The sequence below is a fragment of the Gigantopelta aegis genome, chromosome 4 (assembly GCF_016097555.1).
Source record: "Gigantopelta aegis isolate Gae_Host chromosome 4, Gae_host_genome, whole genome shotgun sequence".
Taxonomy (NCBI): Eukaryota; Metazoa; Mollusca; class Gastropoda; order Neomphalida; family Peltospiridae; genus Gigantopelta; species Gigantopelta aegis.
This window is the reverse complement of record NC_054702.1, coordinates 58,493,939-58,521,281: the sequence shown is the minus strand read 5'-3', so window position 1 is coordinate 58,521,281 and position 27,343 is coordinate 58,493,939. Positions and strand designations below refer to the sequence as shown.

The window sequence follows — 27,343 nt, the reverse complement described above, 5'->3', positions numbered from 1 at the left end:
TACAGGTGGCCCCCGTTGAGTCGCCGGCTCGACAATGGGCTGTTGGTAAGAGGAAGGCCGACAACCAGCCAGGCGCCTCCTCTTTTAGAGTAAGATCAACTGCTAGCGTGGAGGGAGAACAAGACTGGACCTTGCAGGGTGGGAAACTAGTCTCGTTACTCCAGACTATCATCAACACCAAGGACGCCGCCAAGAGACTTTTCACCCCTCCGGAACGGATTCCGTTTGAGCCCCTGGTGGACCAAGAGGGAGAGTTTGCCATTCAACGTGTCGTGATGCAAGACAAGAAAATGCGGCTTGTGTTACATACAGCCTCCATGACATGTTCAGTCAGACTCTCATCATTCCGGAAATGGACAATCTCTCGATCCAGCAGGTGGTCAAGAGGATATTCGGAAAGGCCTACCCTGCCATCATCATCCTGCGGTTTCGTCAGACTCAACGGACTTCCCTTCATCCACTCGTCAACATTGCCTCCGTGAGTATGGACTTAAAGACTTTAAATGTTTTAGGCAGTCACTTCAAAAAATTTGTTTATTTTTTTGGTAAATAGTTCAAAAACCTTTACTTTTGACAGTCCGTCTAATTGCTCTAATTACCTTCAACTTCTAGATGAGCACTCAAATTTTGTGTTTGGCCTTTAATTGCTATCAGACATGGTTATTCTCAGCTTTACTAAATTTTCCCAAATTCCTTTCCGAACTGGTCACTGGCGACGTCAGCTTAACTCCAGGGTGGGCGTGCCTGAACCGTCGCGATATGAGCACGTAAAAAAAGTTCCCTTCCCTTTCCTAACCAGTGCATAAATTATATATCTATTGGTGTACATGTTTGAATAGGAAAACCTACACGAGTCTATTGAATAAGAAGTTCGATTCCATGGCGAAATCCACTTCAATTATCCACATTTATCTGTCTCGGCGAGTGACACAGGATCCCATATTTATTCATTTTAACATTCCTGCCAATAGCTATATATGGCAGGGCTTCTAGAATTTTTTTTAATATAATCCACTAGCTATGAGATCAGCGATTTTTAAAATTTACTAGCCACGATTAAAAATTCACTAGTTCTACTTTACTTTACGTTAATACAATTTTTACTAATAGTAATAATGTCATCTAAAGAGGGAGCTAAAGCTTAAAAACACTAAAATTGGGGGATGGGGGTTGGGGCAGGATATTCATATTCACAAAATAAATTGAAATACAGCATTTGACAACTTTTGTTCACCAGCCATTGGGCATGGCGATAGTAGTTATGTAGCCTACTAGCCCAACAATGAATACAACTAGCCATGGGAGTGGAGCTACCATAATCTAGAAGCCCTAGCTGTATGGTTGCAAACGAATCACCACACATGGATTACAACTACTATTGTGGGTAGGATGATGTAAATACCTGAAAGGTTTCAAACCTGCTCATTTTGCACGAATATCTCCATCGTTTTTGCCCGAATTTGAGGATTTGCTTCATCATGTGAGTGGGGAGAAGGGGGGGGGGGGGAGAGTTGTTCCTCCCTTCTCTCATACGCGTATGGCAAGTGGAAGGCTCAGCGGTCGTTGGGGAAGGAACAGTTCACAATAAGTAAAACACAAATAACAAATACCGACCAATTAAGATTTTATTTTAGATACCAAATGAAATCATGACTAGCCATTCATGCAAATTACTTCATCATCAGTAATTCTATTTCACATTCATAAAACTGAAAATAATTTATAGCACTAGAAACTAGAATCAAACAATGAAACAAGGCACGTGTGCAGGGGATTGTGTTTCATGGGGTTGAACACGCATAAACTTTGTTCGCCACAGTCTAGACATCATTCCTTACCCATCTCCCTCACAACCGAAAAAGTACTTGCACATACGTCTAGAAACCACCTGTGCCTGCACTCATTTACGATACACAAACATGATCCATTCTTAACATGTTATGCTAATAACATTAACCAATCAGCTCCAGCTTTTTAAAGAAAAAACAAATCTTAAAATATTCAAAATTGTATACAACACAGCATGCTGTAACTGTATATAACTATAAACTATTTATTGTAAATGTAATGATTGTCAAATTATACAATGTATACTAGTATATGTATATTGGTTCAAAATATTTGTTAATACTAAAATATGGACATTTACGAAAATCTCAACCCTTCTTGAATATTACAAAATGCATTTCTCATATTTTTAAAAATGCACGTGCGTCTGAGAAGTAACAGTTATGGAGTAGAGTTTTAGTCTATATTTAGAGGGTATTTCACCATTTCAAAGTCACAGACTCGGGTTTCACTCAATTGTAACTTTATCTAAATGTGTTACAGGTTTGTAGATTAACTAAACTTAGTATGCATTTTCATGGGCTGAAACTAGGGTCTGTCCCTTTAAGTTGACCTCTAACCTGATAAAGGGTTCTGCATTTCTAAGGCCACTAATTCTAAGTGTGTTCATATGTAACCAACTTTATAGCAACTACATCGGACATAATGGAAGACAGTAATAACATAATAGAACACTAATTCATGTACGCAAGCTGCCAGCACCTTGAAAACTCATAAGATCTGAAAACTTCTCATGCTGTTGTTTGATTGTCTGCTGTAAAATACAACTCATGGACATGAAGTAACCAGTATTGAAAAAGCATGTCACTGAGTAATATATATATATATATGTTAATTAGGAATTATTTCATGTCTGTATTTTGCATTGCAAACTGTTTTAATACCTCACAAAAAAAGAAACTAGTTTTTAAATCTTAAGTCTTATATGAAATATATTGCACAGATTTACAAATTGAATAGTCACTGGTGTGGTCATGCACCATCTACGGTCATAATAGTTAACCACCTAATAGTATATACAGAACATTTAACCTCAACCAATGACCTTCACTTTAACATCATGATGTTGATAAAAGAAAAACAACAACAAAGGAGAAAATAAATCACTCGATTCATGTGCAGAATAAAAATAAAAGTCACGGCAGAATCTAGAAATCTTCAATTAAGCATAAAGACATGCATTTCTAAAACTCTTATCCAAAAAGCCATGACAAAACCTTTAAGCAGTGACCTTGACCTTAATTTAGGAAAGCCAAACCAAAGAACCAAAATCTCCATCCATAACAAATGTGTCATAGTAATAAGCATTAATTCTTAAATGTAACAAACAAATTTACCAAACAAATTGTTACTGAAACAAAAAACACAAAATAGGAAAAGTAGACAAAGCCACAGCTATCAGAAAAAGAACTAAATTTCAAACACCTTAACATTGTGAATAAAAGAAAAAAACAAACATGAAACATGTTGGAAACACTATAGATTGCACACAACCATTCATTTTTTTTATGGATTTTAAATCAATTTCTATACTACAATACTGAGAGAACCAATTAACTATTATTTTAAAGAAGTACAGTCACTTGATAACTAAGCTGTAAAACACCAATGTAAGTTGCCCACAAAACTGTGGAGTTACCCACCCTTAAAGCAAAGAACCACCTCATTTGGTATTATATAAGCGGAAGCATATCACATGCACAGTTGGTATAATTTACTTTTGTAATAAAAGTAACGCATAATTTCAAATCACTGGGTTATTTAAATGGTACAGAGGTCAGTCTACATATAATCATCAATTGCAAGGCACATTCTACAGTTTAATATTAATTTTCTAATGAAAACCTTTAACAGGCTGCTATACAAAGTAACAACATAAGGAATAGTTGTGTGGTGCCTACACTTATTTCAAAATACCAACAACCACAGATTAAAATAGTTCATCTATGGTAAAACACTTCAAAACAATCAAGTAGTAAACTGTTGTTTCATACAGAAAATCAAATATTATGTGTTTTTATATACAGAGAATAAGTGGTTACTGAGCAGGATAAAGGCGATATCTAAGGGTTTTTTTAAATTTATACTGCAATCCACATATTATTAAAAAATAATAAAATGAACCATTTTATTTTTTATGTTTAACGTTTTCCAGAGTAGTATGTCCACACGTGTTGAATGCCGTGTCGCTTACAATATTCATATACCAAAACAAAATAGTTCTTAAATAGCAACAATTTCTTTCTAACTATTAAAAATTGTCTGCAAAACTGTTATTAAAAATCAAAATAATCAACTGAAAATAAAAGAATAAATAACTTTTAACAAAAGAACACTCCTTTGCTGGTCATAACTAGTGTAAAACTAGTTCCATAGCTAAAAGCTAGACATTTGGTCATATAGAAATTTATCAGTCATCATATTTTGACAAATATATAAATATATTGATTGCAGGAAAAATGTATATATATTATTATATAACTAGTCAATCAAATCAATAATGAATACAATAAAAAGATACCTATATAATTCATGTATACTGAAGAATAGACTATATATAAAACAGCTAAATTAAAATGTATAGTGTGCACTAATAACAATATCTTGATGTAGACTGCAGATAAATTATTACAGAGTAATCAATGTCCAAAAACACATTAACCAATAAAATCCTGAATATTCATCCATGGATAATATAATATTAAAGCAAGTCAGATAATAATTCTAATACTCTCTTTGTTTCAAAGACCAACAGGCTCAAGAAATCCATTAGATTAGCTGCCCTACGAAATTCTTGTTAACTGGTCACCTTCCTTGAAATGCATGAAGCATGCCATCAAAATGTGAAGGTCTTTGGTTCTTTGTCATCATCTGAAAAAGAGAAGTTAGGCTCTGTTTGTCCAACATTGCTTTTAAACCATTATAAAAACACAAAAGTTATTTAACCAGGATGACTTAAAGGTGGAAATGACCCAGCATGCCTTCAATCTCCTCTCTTTTTAATGTCAGGTCAGGTCATAGTTTTAATGTGCACATTCAGAACAAGCTGTTGCAGCACATGTCTGTCATAGGCGCAGGTGTCGACTTTCACCACACCTCTTTCCAAAGCAGGAAAGGGATTGGGGTGGGTGGGAGAAGGGGTTGCCCATGCTGGCATGAGCAAGGGAGCACAAACAGCCCAACCAGGGTTGGTAGCGTATGAAGGTTGGTTTTCATGCTATTGAATTTGCAAACGTCCCGTAGGATTAAAGTCAAACAGAAATTGTTGCGTAATTTTTTTAAGGTAATTTGTATGCATACATGCAGTTTAGAACGAAACTGAAAATGGAGACGCCTTTTGAGTATTGTCCTTTGCACATATCAGGCCTCAGACCACAATTAATTTCGCTATATGTTTCTATATAGCCTTAGTGGCTATAACATTTTTATTAATATCAGCAGGCCCGTGAAGTTTTGTATGTACCTTTGCCTGCATGGGGGACACATACCCTGAAAAGGACAACCCCTGTTGTCCAGCTCTTTCTCCCAGCATATTGGTTTAAACAGACACACCCTCTAAACCAGGCCGGAGTACACCCATTTTACACAAAAAGCACTACTTTTGCATGGGCCGGAATTACCACAAACAAGTCTTCAATGTCAGCAAGTTACACATGTTTACAAACTACATGCTATCCCCTGTCACTTCATTCAAACAGTTGCCACTGCATAGCTGTCTGCCATGAAATAATCACAGTCAAAGAGCAGACTACTTGCGCGGTGAAACTTCCGGATTTTGGACAACCAAATGGGAAGATAACTGTAATCTGAGGCCATATGTAGTACCAACAAACCAATGAAAACACAAACACACCGACACACTTTGATATACCAGTCCTGGGGCACTGATTGGGATGGGGAAAGAAAACAACCAGAGACTGGGTCCACTGAGGGGATTCGATCCTTCGAACCAAACACCTCAGGTGGGTGCTCTACCAACTCAGCTAAATCCCATCACTATTGTGTAGCACCAGAAAATGTGATGATATTGTGACATCAAAGCAAAGCAAGTTTGATAATCCTAAAAACCCATTTTCCAACCCTCACAGCCAATTTAAAATTGTTTTATTTAACGACACACTCAACACATTTTTACGGTTATATGGCGTTGGACATATGGAGAAGGACCACACAGATATTGAGAGAGGAAACCTGCTGTCGCCACTTCATGGGCTACTCTTTTCGATTAGCAGCAAGGGATCTTTTATATGCACCATCCCACATACAGGATAGCACATACCACAGCTTTTGATATACCAGTCGTGGTGCACTGGCTGGAACGAGAAATAGCCCAATGGGCTCACTGACGGGGATCGATCCCGAACTGACTGTGCATCAAGTGAGTGCTTTACCACTGGGCTACGTCCCGCCTCCAGCCAATTTAAAAGGTTCACAGCCAATTTGAACTGTCTCAGCCAAATTAAAATTTCCAAAGCCAATTAACACCTTCTTAGCCGAATTTTAAACACCCATAGCCAGTTTAAAACCTTCAAATCCAAATTTGAAAACACTACCAGCCAGTTGAAAACCTTCATAAGCCATATTCAAAATGCTCAGAACCAGTTTAAAACCTTCAAATTGAAATTTGAAACTCTCACAGCCCTTTAAAAACCCTCATAAGCCATATTCAAAATGCTCAGAGCCAGTTTAAAACCTTCAAATCCAAATTTGAAACTCTCACAGCCTTTAAAAACCCTCATAAGCCATATTCAAAATGCTCACAGCCAGTTTAAAACCTTCAAATCCAAATTTGAAACTCTCACAGCCCTTTAAAAACCCTCATAAGCCATATTCAAAATGCTCAGAGCCAGTTTAAAACCTTCAAATTGAAATTTGAAACTCTCACAGCCCTTTAAAAACCCTCATAAGCCATATTCAAAATGCTCACAGCCAGTTGAAAACCTTCAAATCCAAATTTGAAACTCTCACAGCCCTTTAAAAACCCTCATAAGCCATATTCAAAATGCTCAGAGCCAGTTTAAAACCTTCAAATTGAAATTTGAAACTCTCACAGCCAGTTGAAAACCTTCATAAGCCATATTCAAAATGCTCATAGCCAATGTTCAAACCGTCACAACCAGCTTCACATTGTTTCACAAAAACTAACCTGTTGGCTTCCAGTCCGGGTTGAAACACTTCTTCAGTGACTGCCAGCATTCATAATACTGTGGCTCCACCTTGTTTCCGTTGGCCCACTTTGTCACCGCCATGCTGAACGAAGACTCAAACATAAAAGCCTGAGGGAAAAAAAAAGAACATCATCATATGATAGTCCATCCCATCCTTTTATCAATAATTTCAGTTTTGCTTGCCGTAAGAAGAAAAGTAAAAGGAAATAACAAAAAAAAAAACCCACCCTATATTTGTGTCCAAATTAGAAAACAGCAGACTCAGAAATTAATAACTTGTAGAAAATTCCACAGCATGAAAAAAGGCATTCCCCATGTGATGGTGTATAGTTAACATTTGAATTTAATGACTATTATGGGAATGTTCAAACACAGACAAGTGGGTGGGCTTCAGGCTTTCGAAAATAAAAAGCAATCCTACATACATCTTGTATCTTGAAATAAAATAATTGTTTGGTTTGCTGTAGCACAATTCATAGATTTAGAAGAAAACAAATTACAACTAGAAAATAAAATGAGTAAACTGTTTTTGAGTAAGTTTAAGCAAACAATATTGCTTTAAGGCTTAGCCATGTTTAAATTATTTTGAGATAGTAGATTACTCATTTGAGATGCGATGGGTTGCAGGATCAATTACCATCAGTGGACTTGGGTGCTTTCCTGTCCCAAACAAGGAAGGAAATGTTTTATTTAACGACACATTTAACACATTTTATTTACGGTTATATGGCATCAAAAACATGGTTAAGGACCACACATATATTGAGAGAAGAAACCTGCTGTCGTCACTTCATGGGCTACTCTTTCCGATTAGCAGCAAGGGATCTTTTATATGCACTATTATCCCATAGACAGGATAACACACATCATGGCCTTTGATATACCAGTTGTCGTGCACTGGCTGGAGTGTGAAAAAGCCCAATGGGCCCACCGACGGGGATCGATCCCAGACCGAACACACATCAAGTGAATGCTTTACCACTGGGCTACACCCATCCCCGTCCCAAACAATGCCCCATGACTGGTACATTAAAGGCTAAACTGTCACGTCTATAGGAAAGTGCATATAAAAGATCTCTTGTTGCTTCATTGTTGTCAGTAGCTTATGTGGTGGCAGCAGGTTTCCTCTTTTTTTCTCTGTCAACCAAGTGTCAAAACAGACACTAACACTGTAGTAGCCACAGTTTAAAATGTGTTGATGTATCACAAAACAAACAACATTCATCATTCTCTTGAATTATAACGTGGTAAAATTGGAGTAAATCTGTAAGTCATACTAATTTTTTAGACATGCCTCGGTGGCATAGTGGTTAGGCCATCGGTCTACAGGCTGGTAGGTACTGGGTTCAGATCCCAGTCAAGGCATGGGATTTTTAATCCAGATACCGACTCCAAACCCTGAGTAAGTGCTCCGCAAGGCTCAATGGGTAGGTGTAAACCACTTGCACCGACCAGTGATCCATAACTGGTTCAATAAAGGCCATGCTTTGTGCTATCCTACCTGTGGGAAGCGCAAATAAAAGATCCCTTGCTGCTATCGAAAAGAGTAGCCCATGTAGTGGCGACAGCGGGTTTCCTCTCTATATATCTGTGTAGTCCTTAACCATATGTCTGACGCCATATAACCGTAAATAAAATGTGTTGAGTGCGTCGTTAAATAAAACATTTCTTTCTTTCTTTCTTTTTACTAATTTTTTAAAACAGAAAAATCATTATCAGTTCATAGCAAATTTTATTTTTATTTTGTTTAATGACACCCCCACTAGAGGACATATTTATTAATCATCGGCTACTGTACGTAAAGCATTTGGTGATTTTTGACTTGTATTGTTAGTGGAAACCTATTAAATTTTTTTACATTAGCAGCAACAGATCTTTTATATGCATTTTCAACAGACAGGACAGCACATATCACAGCCTTTGGTAAGTGAGTCGTGGTCCATTGGTTGGGATGGAAACCCCCCCCCCCCCCCCCACCAAATCAGATAATGGGTCCCCTGGGATGGTTTGATCCTATGACGCAAGCACCTCTACCAACTGAGTTAAAACAAAAAGCAAATGTATAACTCAGTGTAACTGAACTATACCATGACCTTAAAAACTGGAAATGAATAGTGTTGCTGAACACACCATTTATTGATAATTGTCATAGTTGCATATAATTATGTCAAACTACAGAGAAATTAATATCACCTGTCTCACAGTAGGAATGTTGTGTAAATGCCAGGCAAACTGGCAGAATAAACTTCATGTAATGCACTATAGTGGAAGTTAGTTCTGACCAATAAACAATTAGACAAATGAACCAGAGACCTAATATTCCCTGTCCCGAGTCAGACCCCCGGTCCTATCGGAGGCCGGACTCGGGATAGGCGTGTTCGAAACCCTAGTGGTATATGGACATGTTAAACAAGTAACTAAGCTAAGAGACCTAATCTAGTAAATATAATTAATATTTCACTTGGATGAAGAGGAAGTTTATTTTGTTAAACAACACCACTAGAGCATATTGATTTATTAATCATCGGCTGTTGGATGTAAAAAATACAGTAATTGCAATTTAGTCTTACAGAGGAAACCCGCTACATTTTTCCATTAGTAGTAAAGCACCATCCCACAGACAGGATAACACATACCACAGCCTTCGATATACCAGTCGCCGTGCACTGGCTGAAACAACAGATAGCCCAATGGGCCCAATGGGCCCACCGAAGCAGATCAATCCCAAACCGACCATGCATCAAGTGAGCACTTTACCACTGGGTTACGTCCCACCCCTCACTACGATGAAGTCACTATACTAAAATGTGGAAGCCAAAGTCAATTGTTTGGGGGGGATATTAATAAAAAAGAGGGGAAGCGGGGAATAACTACCACAGTGCCAACAGCAATATGTTAATGATAAGGTTCCAGGTAGGATGAAAGGAGGGAGAACAAGCGTAACTACCATAGTGCCAACAGCAATATGTTATTGATACGGTTCCAGGTAGGATGAAAGGAGGGAGAACAAGCGTAACTACCATAGTGCCAACAGCAATATGTTAATGATAAGGTTCCAGGTAGGATGAAAGGAGGGAGAACAAGCATAACTACCATAGTGCCAACAGCAATATGTTAATGATGAAGGTTCCAGGTAGGATGAAAGGAGGGAGAACAAGCATAACTACCATAGTGCCAACAGCAATATATTAATGATAAGGTTCCAGGTAGGATGAAAGGAGGGAGAACAAGCATAACTACCATAGTGCCAACAGCAATATATTAATGATAAGGTTCCAGGTAGGATGAAAGGAGGGAGAACAAGCATAACTACCATAGTGCCAACAGCAATATGTTAATGATAAGGTTCCAGGTAGGATGAAAGGAGGGAGAACAAGCATAACTACCATAGTGCCAACAGCAATATATTAATGATAAGGTTCCAGGTAGGATGAAAGGAGGGAGAACAAGCATAACTACCATAGTGCCAACAGCAATATGTTAATGATAAGGTTCCCGGTAGGATGAAAGGAGGGAGAACAAGCATAACTACCATAGTGCCACACAGCAATATGTTAATGATAAGGTTCCAGGTAGGATGAAAGGAGGGAGAACAAGCGTAACTACCACAGTGCCAACAGCAATATGTTCATGATAAGGTTCCAGGTAGGATGAAAGGAGGGAGAACAAGCGTAACTACCACAGTGCCAACAGCAATATGTTCATGATAAGGTTCCAGGTAGGATGAAAGGAGGGAGAACAAGCGTAACTACCACAGTGCCAACAGCAATATGTTCATGATAAGGTTCCAGGTAGGATGAAAGGAGGGAGAACAAGCGTAACTACCACAGTGCCAACAGCAATATGTTAATGATAAGGTTCCAGGTAGGATGAAAGGAGGGAGAACAAGCATAACTACCACAGTGCCAACAGCAATATGTTAATGATAAGGTTCCAGGTAGGATGAAAGGAGGGAGAACAAGCATAACTACCATAGTGCCAACAGCAATATATTAATAATAAGGTTCCAGGTAGGATGAAAGGAGGGAGAACAAGCATAACTACCATAGTGCCAACAGCAATATGTTAATGATAAGGTTCCAGGTAGGATGAAAGGAGGGAGAACAAGCATAACTACCATAGTGCCAACAGCAATATGTTAATGATAAGGTTCCAGGTAGGATGAAAGGAGGGAGAACAAGCGTAACTACCACAGTGCCAACAGCAATATGTTCATGATAAGGTTCCAGGTAGGATGAAAGGAGGGAGAACAAGCGTAACTACCACAGTGCCAACAGCAATATGTTCATGATAAGGTTCCAGGTAGGATGAAAGGAGGGAGAACAAGCGTAACTACCACAGTGCCAACAGCAATATGTTAATGATAAGGTTCCAGGTAGGATGAAAGGAGGGAGAACAAGCATAACTACCACAGTGCCAACAGCAATATGTTAATGATAAGGTTCCAGGTAGGATGAAAGGAGGGAGAACAAGCATAACTACCATAGTGCCAACAGCAATCTTCTGAGGTTTGAGCTCCATGGTGGAATTTTTCTCGAAACACTCGGTGTCTGGTCCATGAGGTGTCATCATGCTGTGTAGGCTGCCTCCTCCTGGGAGAAAACCACCTCCCTGCAATAACAACTCTGTTTTTAGGAAGGCAAGGGTGATCAATATATAGTACTATTCATTGCTAGAGTTTGTTTCAAAACATACTACTCAATGTTTGCTAGAGATACTTGGAAAAGTAAAGCAAATGCACGTATTGTCTTCAATAGATGACATATCTAATTGTAGTTATGTATTACTGTGGTGATGCATGGGACATCCAAACTGCATAGTTTTTATTGGTCACCTGTTGCACAAATTGAAGATATGCACAAATTGTTTATCCTGATATATGTTTGGTATATCCTAAGTGAAAGATGAGTAGTATATTAAACTGTAAATGAATATTTACTTCAAACATTTTTATTTTTTAAAAATACTGTCTGTAATATTTACTTCAAACATTTTATTTATTTCAAAAATGTAAATAATACATTAGAATTAATATTTCAACTTTAAACTCAAACTACATGTGGTATGATAACTACTATATAACTTAAAAACACACCATGTTTTATTAATTTAGTTTTAATTAACAAGTAACCATCACTCTTCTTGACTGTTTGATCCACTGATCTAAAGTCTGATTTTTTTTTTATTGAAGGCATCACCATCTGGGACACTGCTGAAATCTGTGCCCAAGACCAATATTCTTAAAATTTCAGTGGATCATGAATGAATCAAATAGCTGACTGTACACAATTGCAAGACAACAAATTCAATAATAATACTTTTTTTTTTAGTTGTACCAAAGACTAAATTATATTTAGACAGTGTGGATACAAAATTCATAGTGAAATTTTGCTGTGTTTGTATTAGAGATACAGCAACAAATTTAACCAAACAACTTACCTTTGCTTCATATGATCCATAGATGAGTCCCATATATTCACTCATACAGTTTCCTGAAATGAAAATTTTAATAATTAAAATCACTAAGGGATGAGCTGTACATACATGGTTACACACATTGTCTGTTTCTCTTTGAGCATACTTCAGTAATTCAATATGTAAGACATATTGGCAATTAACTTTTAAGTTTGGAATACAACATTGACATATCTAAACAAATAAACAATATATTTACATACAGTAATGATTATATCACAAATGCTTCAAAGATTACTTAGATCTTAAACTGGTTTTAATTTAAAACTGACAATATACTGAAAACAGTGTTTATGTACCTCATATTTATGACCATATCATAATAATTTTAAAAATAGATCACACTACCATAACAAAATACAAAAAAAAAAAAAAATTGAAAAATTAATAATAATTAGAATGCACCTCCAACAGGAATTATAGAATTATATCAATTTCAAGTAACATAACTTTATTTAATTAAAAAAAAATTAAGAACACTTATCACTGTGCAATAACAGTGGTATAAGAAATGTAATCTAGAATGGACTTCACAATCTCCCTTACTGTGGTAGTATGGTGGTCGGAAGGTGTGCTCCTGAACGGACCAACGAGGAGGAAACACAACAAAGTCAGCAACTGCTGTTCCAGGCTTGGCCGAGGGACAGGTCAGTACAGTGAATATAGACGGATCCTAAAATATACAAAATTAATATACATACTACATCCGTTCAGATACCCTGTACCATGGTGTACTGACTAGAGCGAGGAATAGCCTTTATGTTAGCATTCAGGAAGGAAATGTTTATTTAACGACGCACTCAACACATTTTATTTACAGTTATATGGTGTCAGCATTCAGTGTTATAATGAACTGAATTCAAATTTACTCCTGCACATTTCTGTAATCAGTCCTTTTAAGGCTAATCATTACACACTGAGATCTTTAGAAATCATAATAACGATTCTTTAACAAAACCCAAGATGTTTCTTTGATAAAAATGCATTTCATTTTTTATATGTAATAACATTTTTATAATACAAGCATACAGACTTCGTTGTTTTAATGTTGGTAGAAGAAATGAATATTAATGTGTTAAAGGAATCAAGTGATGTATTCACATATTATGGTATTAATATTATTTTAAGGCTTTGCAAAGATTGCCATAAATGTAAGTTTAGTTTAGTAATAATTTTTATGACGCTCACATTAAAAATGATATTTAGCCTGTTTTTACTCACTGTCTATGATACTGTTGTTAATATACTTGTTCATAAATATGATATTAACTTAATGTTGTGTATTGTCACAACCCTTGGTGGTATCAGGTAATACATAGGCTGTTCTATACACTTCTTCAATGACAGTGATTTTAATATATATCTACCATGATATGGATATAAGAAATATTACTTACCGCATGATCAAAAGATACACAGTTGATGACCATGAATTTAGACAGGTCATACTTGTATGGTGCATAGTTTCCATGCCAGGCCACAACATCAAACGGGGAATGGTTCTGAAAATAAACATACCACTGTATTACTTACAAGACAATGAAGAAAAGCATAGATTTCATAATATTCATAATATTCTTAAAATTTAGAGAAAACCAAAGTGACATATTAGGAAGGAAACGTTTTTTTTAAAGACACATTCAACACATTTTATTTACGGTTATATGGTGTCAGACATACATGTATGGTTAAGGACCACACAGACACTGAGAGAGGAAACCTGCTGTCATCACTTTATGGGCTACTCTTTTCGATTAGCAGCAAGGGACCTTTTACATGCACCATCCCACAGACAGAATAGTGCATACCACGGCCAATGTTACATCAGCTGTGAAGCACTGGCTGGAACGAGAAATAGCACAATGGGTCCACTGACGGTGATCGATCCTAGACTGACCACACATCAAGCGAATGCTTTACCACTGGGGTACGTCCCGCCCCTGACATATTAGACATAAAACTTCAGGAGGTTGTCATATTAAAAAAAAAAAAAAAAAAAATAGAAAAAGGGCTTAAGTTGCAGTATTAGCTCAAATAATACATCAACAGCATTTACAGTGAAACTTCTCAAAACCGAACCCTCTGTAAACCAAAATCCCCTCAAAACAGAAGAGAACCTCTCTAAACCGGATACCTCTTAAAACCGGACTTTTTACTTGGTCCCGAGAGTGTCCGGTTTAGAGGACTTTCACTGTATAACCATTGGCGTGTATTTGATTAATCACTGACAAAACAATCGCACAAACATTTCTCTATTGTATGTCTCTCTTTAAATGTGGTGTCGTGATATATATTAGCATATTGTATAGCCTTGCTAAATTTGCCAACATTTCATGCTGTGTAGAAGTGTAGAATGTCATTAGGATTTTAGGACTTAGGTCTTTAACCAACCACTAAATTTTTTATTCCAAATTCTGCCCACCTCAAATGTACCCCTCCCCCTTCCTGGCCCGGACTTAGTCACTGGCGAAAGTCAGAGATTAAGCCCGTGACAGGCGTGCATGAAACCTTCGTGGTATATATGCACGTGTAAAACATTTACTCACTCACTCAGTAACATTTCCTGATTTACAGCATATGAAATTTTGTTCATTTTAGAAACAGAAGTGCTGATGACAGCAAGCTACCTGTTTAGCAGCAAACAGGTGTCCATGGTATTTGCTGACAACAGTGTAATCTGGTACGTCACGATCCTCAAACCAAGCTACAGGAGTCAGGAAGTCTCTGGGATTAGCCAGACCATTGGCGCCTGAAATAGTCAAAATGGTAGACCGTGTTACAATAGCAATAATATGCTCATACTGTCATGGAATCTTTAACTATTCAAAAAGATTTCTGTTGCTTTAAAAAGAGATATGTTTTTCTTCAGAATGATGTTTTAAAAATAATAAATAATCCCTCAACTCTGTGTGTTGATGCACATCTAAATTTATCCATGATGGTGGATATCTGAATTCTGAAAAAATAAAATTATCATACCAAGTCTTGTTCTAGCTTACAGAAAACAATTTATTAAATTCATATTAAATATACTTTTTGTATTGCAAATGTAACAAACCTGTTGAAAGGCTGCGTTATTTATGGCTGCCAGTATTACAGATGGTGTATTGCATTATTTATGGCTGCCAGTATTATAGATGATGTATTGCGTTATTTATCGCTGCCAGTATTAGAGATGATAGGCTGAAATGTATAGCAGTTTGTGCATGCTGCTTTCGCACGTGCTTTGTTCTGGATGGACTGTTAAGTTTCGGCCAATGGGAGGCCGCTCTATTGTAGTGAGAGAGTAAAAATATAGCAAGCAACGGGTGGTCGGTGTCTTCCACTGGGGACAGGTAATTAGGTAATATATGTCGGATAATTGTTGGCTAGGTATTAAGTTTATTGAGGTTGGGGGTAGTTATTTCTTAGTGTAGGATTTGTGTATTGTATTACTTATTTGACATTGAACACTGTGAATGTATAAGTCACTGAGCACTACTGTGGAATTTAGGTTTAGTAAATATTAATATCTTAGTTGTTGTTTGTGTTTTTATTTCTGTGGCTATATATTATGATTTAGTTTGGTTACGGCAACCTGATGTATAAATACAAATCTGCGTGACTAGCTGAATGCCCCGGAGGGTGCCTCTATTCCCTGTCCACATTCAAAAGTTGATGGGGAACCGAGGCTCGTTCTTGGTCGTTCCGTCTCCGTTGATGTTATTGTAGTTCTTGGACGGTTACACAATCATGACTAATTTATAACACATTTTTATTTGCCACTTAATAAAATATACTTGTACAACATATAAATAAATTGCTAAGTGACCAAATCTTTGGGGGGGGGGGGGGGGGGGGGGGGGGGGGGGGGGGGGGGGGAACGGGGGCTAAATATTACAAAAATATGTACTATATATATAGTTTATTGCAATAGGCCTACTGGCCTTTGAGCATTCATAATATACATACAAATAAAATAAAATATGGTGGCAAACACACACACACACACACGCGTGCGTGCGTATATATGTACATGTATATGTATATACATGTATATAGATAGATAGATAGATATATAAACCCCCAAAAGACTTCTGTTACATAAACAAGTAATTAATTAAACATATACTTAATTATTGTTGTGTTATGGAGAAGCTTTAGATGTATAATATACTCTTCAAAAGAAGAAATGCAAAACCACATTGTCGTAACATTTGGAGAATTGATTTAATTATTGAATGGTGAGTCCGATAATTACCAAATGTTGCAGGATTGTTCACAATTCACTCTAGTCCATTGTGAGTAAGTGATAGGACACACCACCAAGGTCAAGGTCATCTGGAGTCAATACCGGGTGTGGCCTCCGCGTGTGTTGACAACTGCCTGGCACCGCCTGCCCATTGAAGCAACCAGAGTACGGATGACGTCCCGGGGGATGGTGGCCCACTCGGCCTGCAAGGCTGCTGCCAGCTCGGGCAGGGTCTGGGGCTGTGGTTGTCGCTGTCGGAGGCGTCGGTCCAACTCGTCCCATAGATGCTCAATTGGGTTCAAATCCGGTGATATCGATGGCCAAGGAAGGACATTAATGTTGTTGTTCTGTAGGAAAGCCGTTGTGAGACGTGCTGTGTGAGGCCTGGCGTTGTCATGTTGGAACACTGCGTTGGCATTGGCCATAACTGGAACGATGTGTGGCCGGAGGATCTGGTCAATGTAGCCCTGTGCATTCAGGTTGCCCTGCACGTGGACCAGGTCAGTTCTGCCAGTGTGTGAGATGGCTGCCCACACCATGACACTACCCCCGCCGAATCTGTCCACTTCCTGCACGCAGTTTGCCGCATAACGTTCACCACGACGCCTATACACGCGACATCTTCCATCATGACGTCGGAGCAGAAATCGGGACTCGTCACTGAACCACACCTGTCTCCATCGCAGTTGAGGCCATTGTCGATGAATCTGGCACCACTGCAGTCGGAGTCGACGGTGTTGTGGTGTTAAGATGACACCTCGAACTGGACGTCTGGCACGAATTCCTACCTCACGTAGGCGGTTCCGTACGGTCTGGTCAGATATCCTGCGCAAACCTGGTATTGCTGCTGCGGCTGTGGAGGTGGCAGTAGTCAATCGTTCCCGAAGGTGGCGTACCCGGATGTAGCGGTCCTGCCCGGGGGTAGTGACCCGTGGTCGACCGGATCTAGGGAGGTCACGTGTTGATCCATGTTGCTGGTAACGGTCCCACAGTCTGGAGATGGTGCTTGGGGACACATGGAATGCCCTGGCAACGGCCGTTCTGGATTCACCTGCGTCTAGTCGGCCGATGGCATTGTTTCTCTGCGGTTCACTGAGACGTGGCATGTCCTGGATTGTCAACTGTCGGCCAGATACAGAGGCCAGGCAAGCGAACACCCTGCACTTTTATACTGTCGGTGTTCATGTTGCACGTGCAGACAATGCACGTGCAGTGGTGACATGGTTTGCACGTGGCTGCGTTTTTGCGAATATTCACATTTTGGAACTTTATTGTACAGTAGCTGCGTTTTATCGAATGTAACCGTGGGAATGTGTTTGGGACATGCAATGACCTTATATTCACAAAGCATGAACGGGTAGGAAACATAAAATCGGAGTTATAACCCATTTGTACCCTTTTGTGTTTCTTTTTTTGAAGAGTATATATTATTCCTTAGTTGAAATGCTTTAAACAATACAGAGCTAAATTTCTTCATACCTGAGCATTATTATCGTTACACAAATCAATGAAGAACTCACCAATTGGACCAAGGCTAGGTAGCTGAAAGTGGTCATTAAACACTTCACAAATGTAACCGCGCGTTTCTCCAGATACATCAACACTGAATCTTATACCTCTCTGAAAACAGACAGAAAGCCTATTTGTCAAAGTCTTAGTTTTTGGGGTGTTTTTTTTTTTAACTATAGCAAATATATATTTTGGCAAATATATGCCCTAATAATACTAAAATCAATTTTGCCAGATTTGCAAAAGAAATACAAGATGGCAATATTTAGGCAAACTGAATTTATATACCGCTACATATAACCTGTGCCAAGCATGAAAAAGTTAAGATGATACATGGTTGCCTTAAATTGGGCTCCATGCACCCACCCAAAAAAAAACCTGCAATGTACTTAGCCAGTTCTCATTAGCTGACGTTATATAAACAGCTGCCATGTGACACAGATGGCAGATTCCATTACCATTGTATTTAGGGAATTCAATTTTGTATGCAATATTTAGCACAATGTGTGTATGGTAGACGATTAGACTTGATCAGAAAAAGATCCTTGCGTTAGTACAAAGGATGTCAACAGTGCTGATCAAAAGAAGACAAATGATCAGTATAATTGGAAACTGGTAAAAAGGCCTTGCATATTATATTAAATAGATACGGTTGTTTGCATTTGATATAGTTTTGCAATATTATCAGGAAAAACCTTTTAAAGAAAGAAAGATATGTTTTATTTAACGACGCTCTCAACACATTTTATTTACGATTATATGGCGTCAGACATATAGTTAAGGACCACACAGATAATGAGAGAGGAAACCCACTGTAGCCACTTCATGGGCTACTCTTTTCGATTAGCAGCAAGGGATCTTTTATATGCATCATCCCACAGACAGGGTAGTACATACCACGGCCTTTGATATACCAGTTGTGGTGCACTGGCTGGAACGAGAAATAGCCCAATGGGCCCACCAACAGGGATCAATCCCAAACTGACCGTGCATCGAGCGAGCGCTTTACCACTGGGCTATATCCCGCCCCTGAAACACCTTTTAAAGTGTTTTGTTTATTTGCACTGTTTATTTTGTTCATCAGTCTTACCTGAATAACACATATCTCATTGGGATTCACTTGCATTCTTCCAAACTCTGTTGTTATAAACAATCCACCCTTCTCTGGTACTAAAACAAATTAAAAATAAATAAATCAAATCATTGTCAAAATATATTTCTCATATGACAATAATGTTTTTAAAAGAGAAATTAATATTTTATTGAATTTTTGTGTACTCCATTTTTTGAATATGAAACATATTTGATGCTTAAATACTGGAGAAAGGTATTACTGAGAATAAATGCTGAACACCTGTTCCTAATGTTATTAATTTACAACATGATTAACTGGTTAATTTTATTAATGAAAATAAATGCTGAACAACTATCCTTAGTACGTGTTATCCATTTATGACATGGTTAATTGGTTAATTTAAACTGTCTCAATAAACTGTAGATAGTACAGTGAAACACATATGCACTAGTCTAGTGAATGATACATACCAATGAGAAAATCACCGTCCGAAGTATAGAAACACCTACATAAATGACAAGATTAGTGTAATCATTTGAACATAATAAACAATTTATAAACAATAATACATTTGAATATATGCAAATATTGAAGATCATCTTATCAGACTGAGAATACTAAAGAAAACCCCCCAATAAATTACCCAGTTATATACCGGCCTCGGTGGTGTTGTGGTTAAGACATCAGGCTGGTAGGTACTGGGTTCGCAGCCCGGTACCGGCTCCCACCCACAGCAAGTTTTAACAACTCAGTGGGTAGGTGTAAGACCACTACACCCTCTTCTCTCTCACTAACCACTAACACTAACCCACATATACCTGAGGAGGAGCCCAGGACAGCATGTTTGAATCTCCATGGGATATAAGTACGAAAATAAGTTGAAATTAAATGAATAAATACAATCACACTTTCCAGTTATCTGATGACCCTCAAAATGAAAATGTTGTTCTATTTAGTACAGTTCAGGGCCCCATTCCACAAAGCGATCTTAGCCCTAAGATTACCATAGGCGCATAGCTACCCTATGCCTTCATGTTGATTGTAGGGCTACGTTCGCTTCATAAAACGGGGCCCTGCTTTGTAAATGATGTTGAGGAAAAACAGCGGAATCAGATACTGTAGACTTAAGGTGTATGAAGAATACATGTTTTATTTAATGATGCACTCAACACATTTTAATTACAGTTATATGGAGTTGGGACAGATATTTAAGGACCACACAGATAATGAGGGAGGAAACCCACTACCATAATGCCACTGGCTACTCGTTTCAATTAGTAGTAATATAGGGCTATTTTATACGCAACAGACAGGATAGTACATACTTCAGCTTTTGTTACACCTGTTATATGAAAAACAAATAACCTATTAAAGATCTTTGTATTTAAAAATGTCTGCTGTATTTTCAAAGTTGCTATGGATGCCATCTTGGTTACTGTGCAGGGCTAGGTCTACAACATGTAGCTGAGCAGATATTTTCACCAAATTATTTATTAAATTACAGGAATCCAGTTATTTGCTAACAAAAATATCAATTATTATATAAAATTATTTCACCAAATTAAAATAAAATTCACTAACCGCTTTTAAAATCTGCAGTTGGTGAATTTGGTGAAGAAAGAAGAAGTTTGTTTTGTTTGACGACACCACTAGAGAACATTGGTTTATTAATTATCGGCTATTAGATGTTAAACATTTGATCATTCTGACATTATATCTTAAGACAGGGACTAGACTAACACTTAAGACGTAGACTATATATTAGTAACAAGGGATCTTTAATATACACCATCCCACAGCCTTTGATATACCAGTCGTGGTGCACTGGCTGGAATGGGTCCATCAGTCCATCGACAGGGATTGACCCCAGACAGATGGTGCATCAGGTGACAGCTTTACCACTGGGCTACATCCCAATGAATTTGGTGAGTGCCAGAGCTAGCCCTGCTGTCTTATTAATACATAATGATTTACAGAATGTCACCTACTTGTTCTCCATGGAGGTATTGCATGTGTAGATGTACACAGCAATTCCATTCCTTGATTTGGGGTCTCCAGCACCACAGATTGTTGTCAGGCCCTAAACATAGCAAAACATATATGTAGTTTAAGACTCTCTATATGTGATTACAGCAGATTACCCATTGGACTAATAGGGACATTCCCACCATAGCTACTGCAGTAGCTTGTCATACCACCATTACTAAAATATCTATTTAAAAAAGATTTTGTTCATATTACATTAAAGGGACAGACCGTAGTTTCAACCTGTGAAAATTAATTAACACTACGTTTAGTTAATCTACAAACCTGTAACACATTTGGATAAAGTTACAATTGAGTCTGTGACTTTAAAATGGTGAAATACTCTCCAAAAATCGACTAAAACTAGACTCCATAACTGTTACCTCTCAGACACACATGCGTTTCTTAAAAATATAAGAAATGCATTTTGTGATATTAAGAACACCAGGATGACAAAAACACTTCAAATATATGGAAATTGATAATCTAAACAATAAAATCTAAGTAAAGTATGATTTCAGTTGTCAAAAACGGCTCTAATAGTCAAAAATATGTCTTAGTGTTTAAAAACTAGGGTATGTCCCTTTAAAAAGTAATGTGTGAATCAATATATCATACCATAAATTTTGTTTATGACAAATTATTGCATCTCAAGTTTATTCTTCTTTTGCAGTAATTACTATATATACTAAAACTTGGTAAACATAGTAGGTGGTTACAAGTACCTCTTAACAATGCCAGAAAAAAAGTTTGTTTGTTTTATTTAACGACGCCACTAGAGCACATTGATTTTTTATCTTATCATCGGCTATTGGACGTCAAACATATGGTCATTCTGACACTGTGTTTTTTAGAGGAAACCCGCTGTCGCCACATAGGCAGGCTACTCTTTTTACGACAGGCAGCAAGGGATCTTTTATTTGCGCTTCCCACAGACAGGATAGCACAAACCATAGCCTTTGTTGAACCAATTATGGATCACTGGTCGGTGCAAGTGGTTTACACCTACCCATTGAGCCTTGCGGAGCACTCACTCAGGGTTTGGAGTCGGTATCTGGATTAAAAATCCCATGCCTCGACTGGGATCTGAACCTAGTACCTACCAGCCTGTAGACCGATGGCCTGCCATGACGCCACTGAGGCCGGTTAACAATGCCAGAACTAACTACTGAACACTCCCCGAAGTGGTCAGACTAAGCCCACAGCTAAAAGCTGATGGGGAACAGGTGTGTGGCACAGATAGCGACAAGAGACAAGCACCTGTCGTGGTTGGAAAGACAACGAAAGAAGTTGAAAGATAGGAGTTGCCAGATCGGGAAGAAATAAGATGGAATTCAAAGGAGAGAAAGAAAAGGGGGCACTGGGATTAAAAAAAAAAAAAAAAAAAAAATTGGTAAACTTTTAGCAAAATGATTAAATTCATTAATGGGATATGACAGAGAATAAACAATGAAAGACAATAAACAGAGTTACAACAGAGGAGTATCAAAATTTATTTTATGATTAAAATGTAACCATGTTTTTATTTAGCCTCTTCTTGGTCGTTATATGTGGTTTATATTATCTAAATATTTTGTTACCTGCACAAAGTCCACTTTTTCAGAAGGAATATCAAGTGGCTTCCATCGTAGCTAAAAAGTGTAAAAAGTAATTTTAAAATACTCATTAAACAATTCACTGTTTGAGATTAATGAAATTTTTCAGTCATGTAAACTACAATTTACAATTACATATTAGGCTTAGTATACAATTACACATACATATTAGGCTTAGTAGTCAGCAATAGAAACTGAAAAATAGTAGTTTGTGACTCACTTGCAATGTTTCAGGAGTTATGAATTTATTTGACCATGAAATCAAAAAACCTAAATTGATCAATATGACCATCAGACACTCAGCTTAACCAACAGAATTAATTACTAGGTGAATGTATATCTTTTTTAACATGTATAGCCAATGGACAGGATAACACATAAAGAATTCATTCAACATGATAATTCTCAAATATGTTTTTGAGTAATTTGTGAAAATCAACTTCAGTTCATGGAATTAATTATCACACGAACCTGGTTTGGATTGGGATCATCATCATCCCAGTTGTGGGTCATGAGACCTCGGTCTATTTTCTTAAAAGGTTCATGAACAGCGGATGGCCGAATCCGATAAAACCAACTAAAAAAATAAATATACAGTGTAGAAAACCCCCTAAAATTCTTATTTATTTATTCCTACATCTCACAGTATTTCTCAGATCAGCTAGGAGACAGCTAAATTAATAGTCATTAAACTATTTCACTGGTTGGAATGGGAAAAACCCCAAGAAGAGTCGACTGAGGTGGTTCAGTCCTATAATGACCCAAGCACCTCAGGTGAGTGATTTATCAAATGAACTACACAAATCCTACCCTTATTTATGAAAATCAAGTGTATCACTGTATGAATTAAAAAAAAAAAAAATTGTGGTATGCACAAAATGAAAAAAAAAATCTAATATTATTTATCAACTAGTTACTACATGTAAATCCCACCTCTAATTATGAAAATTAATGGAGTATGATTGGTTTTTTTTTTTTTTTGGTAGGCCTAAATGAAACTTTTTAAAACAAATTAATGGTGTATGATTGTTTAGTTTTTTTTGGTATGCACAAAATGAAATTTTCTAAAACAAATTTTAAAATCAAATATGATTAATTAATTACCGGTACTAAGCTTCTAAGTCAACATGAAGTTCCAAAAAAAATTTTTTTTCATTTACAACTAGTTAAATTGCAACATCAGCTGACCTTCTCTGATTTTCTTGTCGTGGAGCTGTAAAAGCGGTCCCAGAAAGCTGTTCTGCATACAGGCCATACGGGCAAACCTGTGGACTGTTCTGTAACGTAATCAAAATGCAGACATGTGTACATCAGCAAATTGCAAAAATAATGCCAATTAAATTGTCAACATCTGTAATACTGTCTAACTAATACACTAATCAAAACCACTATATTGGATTATCCATAATGCATCAGGGCTCAAAATGGCCTGTGGGTGACTTAAATATTAAAATATAATGGCATGAGTGATCTTTAGAGCTATAACATATGAGCCACTATTAATATTTGTATTGCTCGTGCTCTTTTGGGCCAAGATATTTTTTGGCGAGTTTCAAGCCCTGATGCATGTGCACATACTGAATTTGATGAAACTGGATCACAAACTTTTCAAAAGCTGATCTTTTGAAAAGAAAAGAAGGAAAAAAATAAGTGATTCTGGACAAACTAGCATATTTTAAACTACATATAAAGTTGTGACTCTGTTATATATTAATGCTCTAAATTACATCTCAGTGGTTCTTGTTTTCCACATATTGTCCCAAACACTCCACTCACTTCGTGGTAGTCTTATTTTCAGCAGGCCATATATTTTTTCTTAGCAGGCCATATTTCTTTTGGCCTGCTATTTTAAAAGAATTAGTCTAGAGCAGACCACATTTCACTTCCTACATGCGTATTTCGAACCCTGGTCTTGTTTTTATAACCCACAGGTTACCAAGCCTGTCTTTTGTAGTAACCTGAACATGGGTTACCAGACACATGGTCACACATCACTTATTTTGATGCCTTTTAAATACATCTACCAGCAATCAGCAGTGATTACCTTACACTGACAAAATTAATTAAACAAGTTAATTCACGTTCGCTGTATCAGCAATATGATTTAGTACCATATCACAATACAAAAGGGTGGGACGTAGGCCAGTGGTAAAACACTCACCTGATGTGCAGTCCGTCTAGGATCGATTCCCATCGGTGGGCCCCATTAGGCTATTTCTCATTCTAGCCAGTGACAGTGCACCACGACTGGTTTATCAAAGGCTGTGGTATGTGCTATCCTGTCTGTAGGATGGTGCATATAAAAGATCCCTTGCTACAAATGGAAAAATGTATCGGGTTTCCTCTCTGAGACTATATGTGAAAATACCAAATGTTTGATATCCAATAGCCAATGATTTAATAAATCAACATGCTTTAGTTGTGTTCTTAAACAAAACAAATTTTTAACTCACAATAAAAAGGTTTATAAAACCTGACAAAGGAAGGAAGGAAATGTTTTATTTAACAACGCACTCAACACATTTTATTTACGGTGATTTGGCGTCGAACTTATGGTTAATGACCACACAGATATTGAGAGAGGAAACCCACTGTCACCACTTCATGGGCTACTCTTTTCGATTAGCAGCAAGGGATCTTTTATATGCACCATCCCACAGACAGAATAGTACATATAACGGCCTTTGTTACACCAGTTGTGGAACACTGGCTGGAATGAGAAATAGCCCAATGGGTTCACCGACGGGGATCGATCTTAGATCGACCTCGCATCAAGCGAACGCTTTACCACTGGGCTATGTCCTGCCCAAAACCCAACAAAGCATCAAGCTATAAAATGATCCACCTCACCTGTCCCTTGGGCAGTGCGCCTGGGCAGCGTGGATCTTCTGTGGCAAATTCATTGCCAAATCCAGACATATACTGGAATTAGAAACAGTACATGTATTAATGCTTCTTCTTTTTTTTAAACCCAAAAAAACATGACAATTTTCGCACAATTTTTTTTTTATGAAAGTCTTAAGAGCTATTAAGGTATTATTAAGGATTATGAATGGATTTTTTTATTTTATAAATGTTGAAAACTGACATCACATGCTTAACCTGTCAGTCAGCCCTATAGATTTTCCAATATTTTGGGTTTTATTACTGGTAAATGAAACTATTTGGTTAATCTTTACATTTCAAAACCAAAATTAATAGTTAAACACCAGGCGTGTGTGCAGGAATTTGTGGACAGGGAGTCTGTAGGCCTACTGTGGTGAGCAAAGGGTTTTTTGGGGGGATGGGTAGGGGAGAAAGGTTTTGAGTCATGCTACCTCAGAATTTTTTTTTTTTAAAGTGCTTGGAACGGGGAGGGGATTTGATGCATGAAACATACCCCTTGCACATGCCTGAATAGGCCTACTTCATTTATGTCACAATTTGTATGGGTACACAATGTTTTGGTATCTACCCGCTGCCTTCATCAGAGGACTGCAGTTCTCTCAGTTGTCTACATTATGTCTATTTTTAATTAGGAATAGCTGATTAATATAATCTAATTTAATATTTACAATTAAATTAAAATTAATAGTCCCAAAATTACTATCCTAGCCCCTTTAATATTAATTATTCTATTAAAACAAAATAAATAAATAAAGGCAAGTAAAGATTTAAAAAAAAATCATTATTATTATCCTATTATGTAAAGACAAGACAAGACAAAAAAACTAAAAAGGAAAACAAGTTGTGTAGGCCTACATGTATATATATGCAGATTTGTTTGTGTTGCTAGATTAGCGAAGACTTAATGGCAATCAATTTCAAGGTCAAATAAAAATCATAGTTATTTCAACCAATCAGAATTGAGAATGCGGTCACACCTACAGAAATATCACTTCGCTAAAACAAGTTATTTCAAGCATTAACTCAATGACAATTCCAGTTTACTGGCTGAATGAAACAAGAACAAACTGAAAAATATTGCTACAGGAGAAATCAAATCTGTATTCATCATTATATACTTAAAATTAGAAATGCAAACGCGATAACGAGGAGCCTGCGTCACAACTCGTGGCCACATCAGTCGCTAAATTTAGGTTAATTAGGGCACATGTATTTACAAAAAATCAGCTACTAAAAACCTAAAGCTTAGAAAAATCAGACAATAACAGCACTATAGTGTCGACACATTTCTACTGACATTGACCTAATAAACCAGAAAACAAGCATTCTAAAACCAAGCGACAAACTACCTCCAAGTCTTTGGCCATGTTGCTCTTCTTCTGTTGGAGTTTCCTCCACGAATGACAGCTTGGTATGGTAAATGTCAAAAGGTTCAAGCACGTACGTCATCTTTGGACACATCCCCTCAGTCTGGCGTAAGGCGAAACAAGAGTTTGAGGTGGGTAGAATTTTCAATAAATACTTAGTAAAT

General features: G+C 37.3%; 1 protein-coding gene across 1 annotated transcript; it reads right to left on the bottom strand.

Annotated features, from left to right (window-relative positions):
- Window positions 1-1,612: 1,612 nt before the first annotated feature.
- Window positions 1,613-27,199, bottom strand: LOC121370826 (homogentisate 1,2-dioxygenase-like). Its single transcript, XM_041496316.1, has 16 exons — window positions 27,162-27,199; window positions 25,777-25,848; window positions 24,115-24,203; window positions 23,398-23,503; window positions 22,912-22,962; window positions 21,295-21,386; window positions 19,777-19,811; window positions 19,322-19,401; window positions 18,243-18,342; window positions 15,119-15,240; window positions 13,889-13,993; window positions 13,038-13,164; window positions 12,456-12,508; window positions 11,499-11,627; window positions 6,995-7,124; window positions 1,613-4,719 (listed from the first exon to the last, which is right to left on the bottom strand). The coding sequence occupies exons 1-16, from the start codon at window positions 27,177-27,179 to the stop codon at window positions 4,685-4,687; spliced, it is 1,344 nt and encodes a 447-aa protein (XP_041352250.1). The 5' UTR covers window positions 27,180-27,199; the 3' UTR covers window positions 1,613-4,684.
- Window positions 27,200-27,343: the final 144 nt, after the last annotated feature.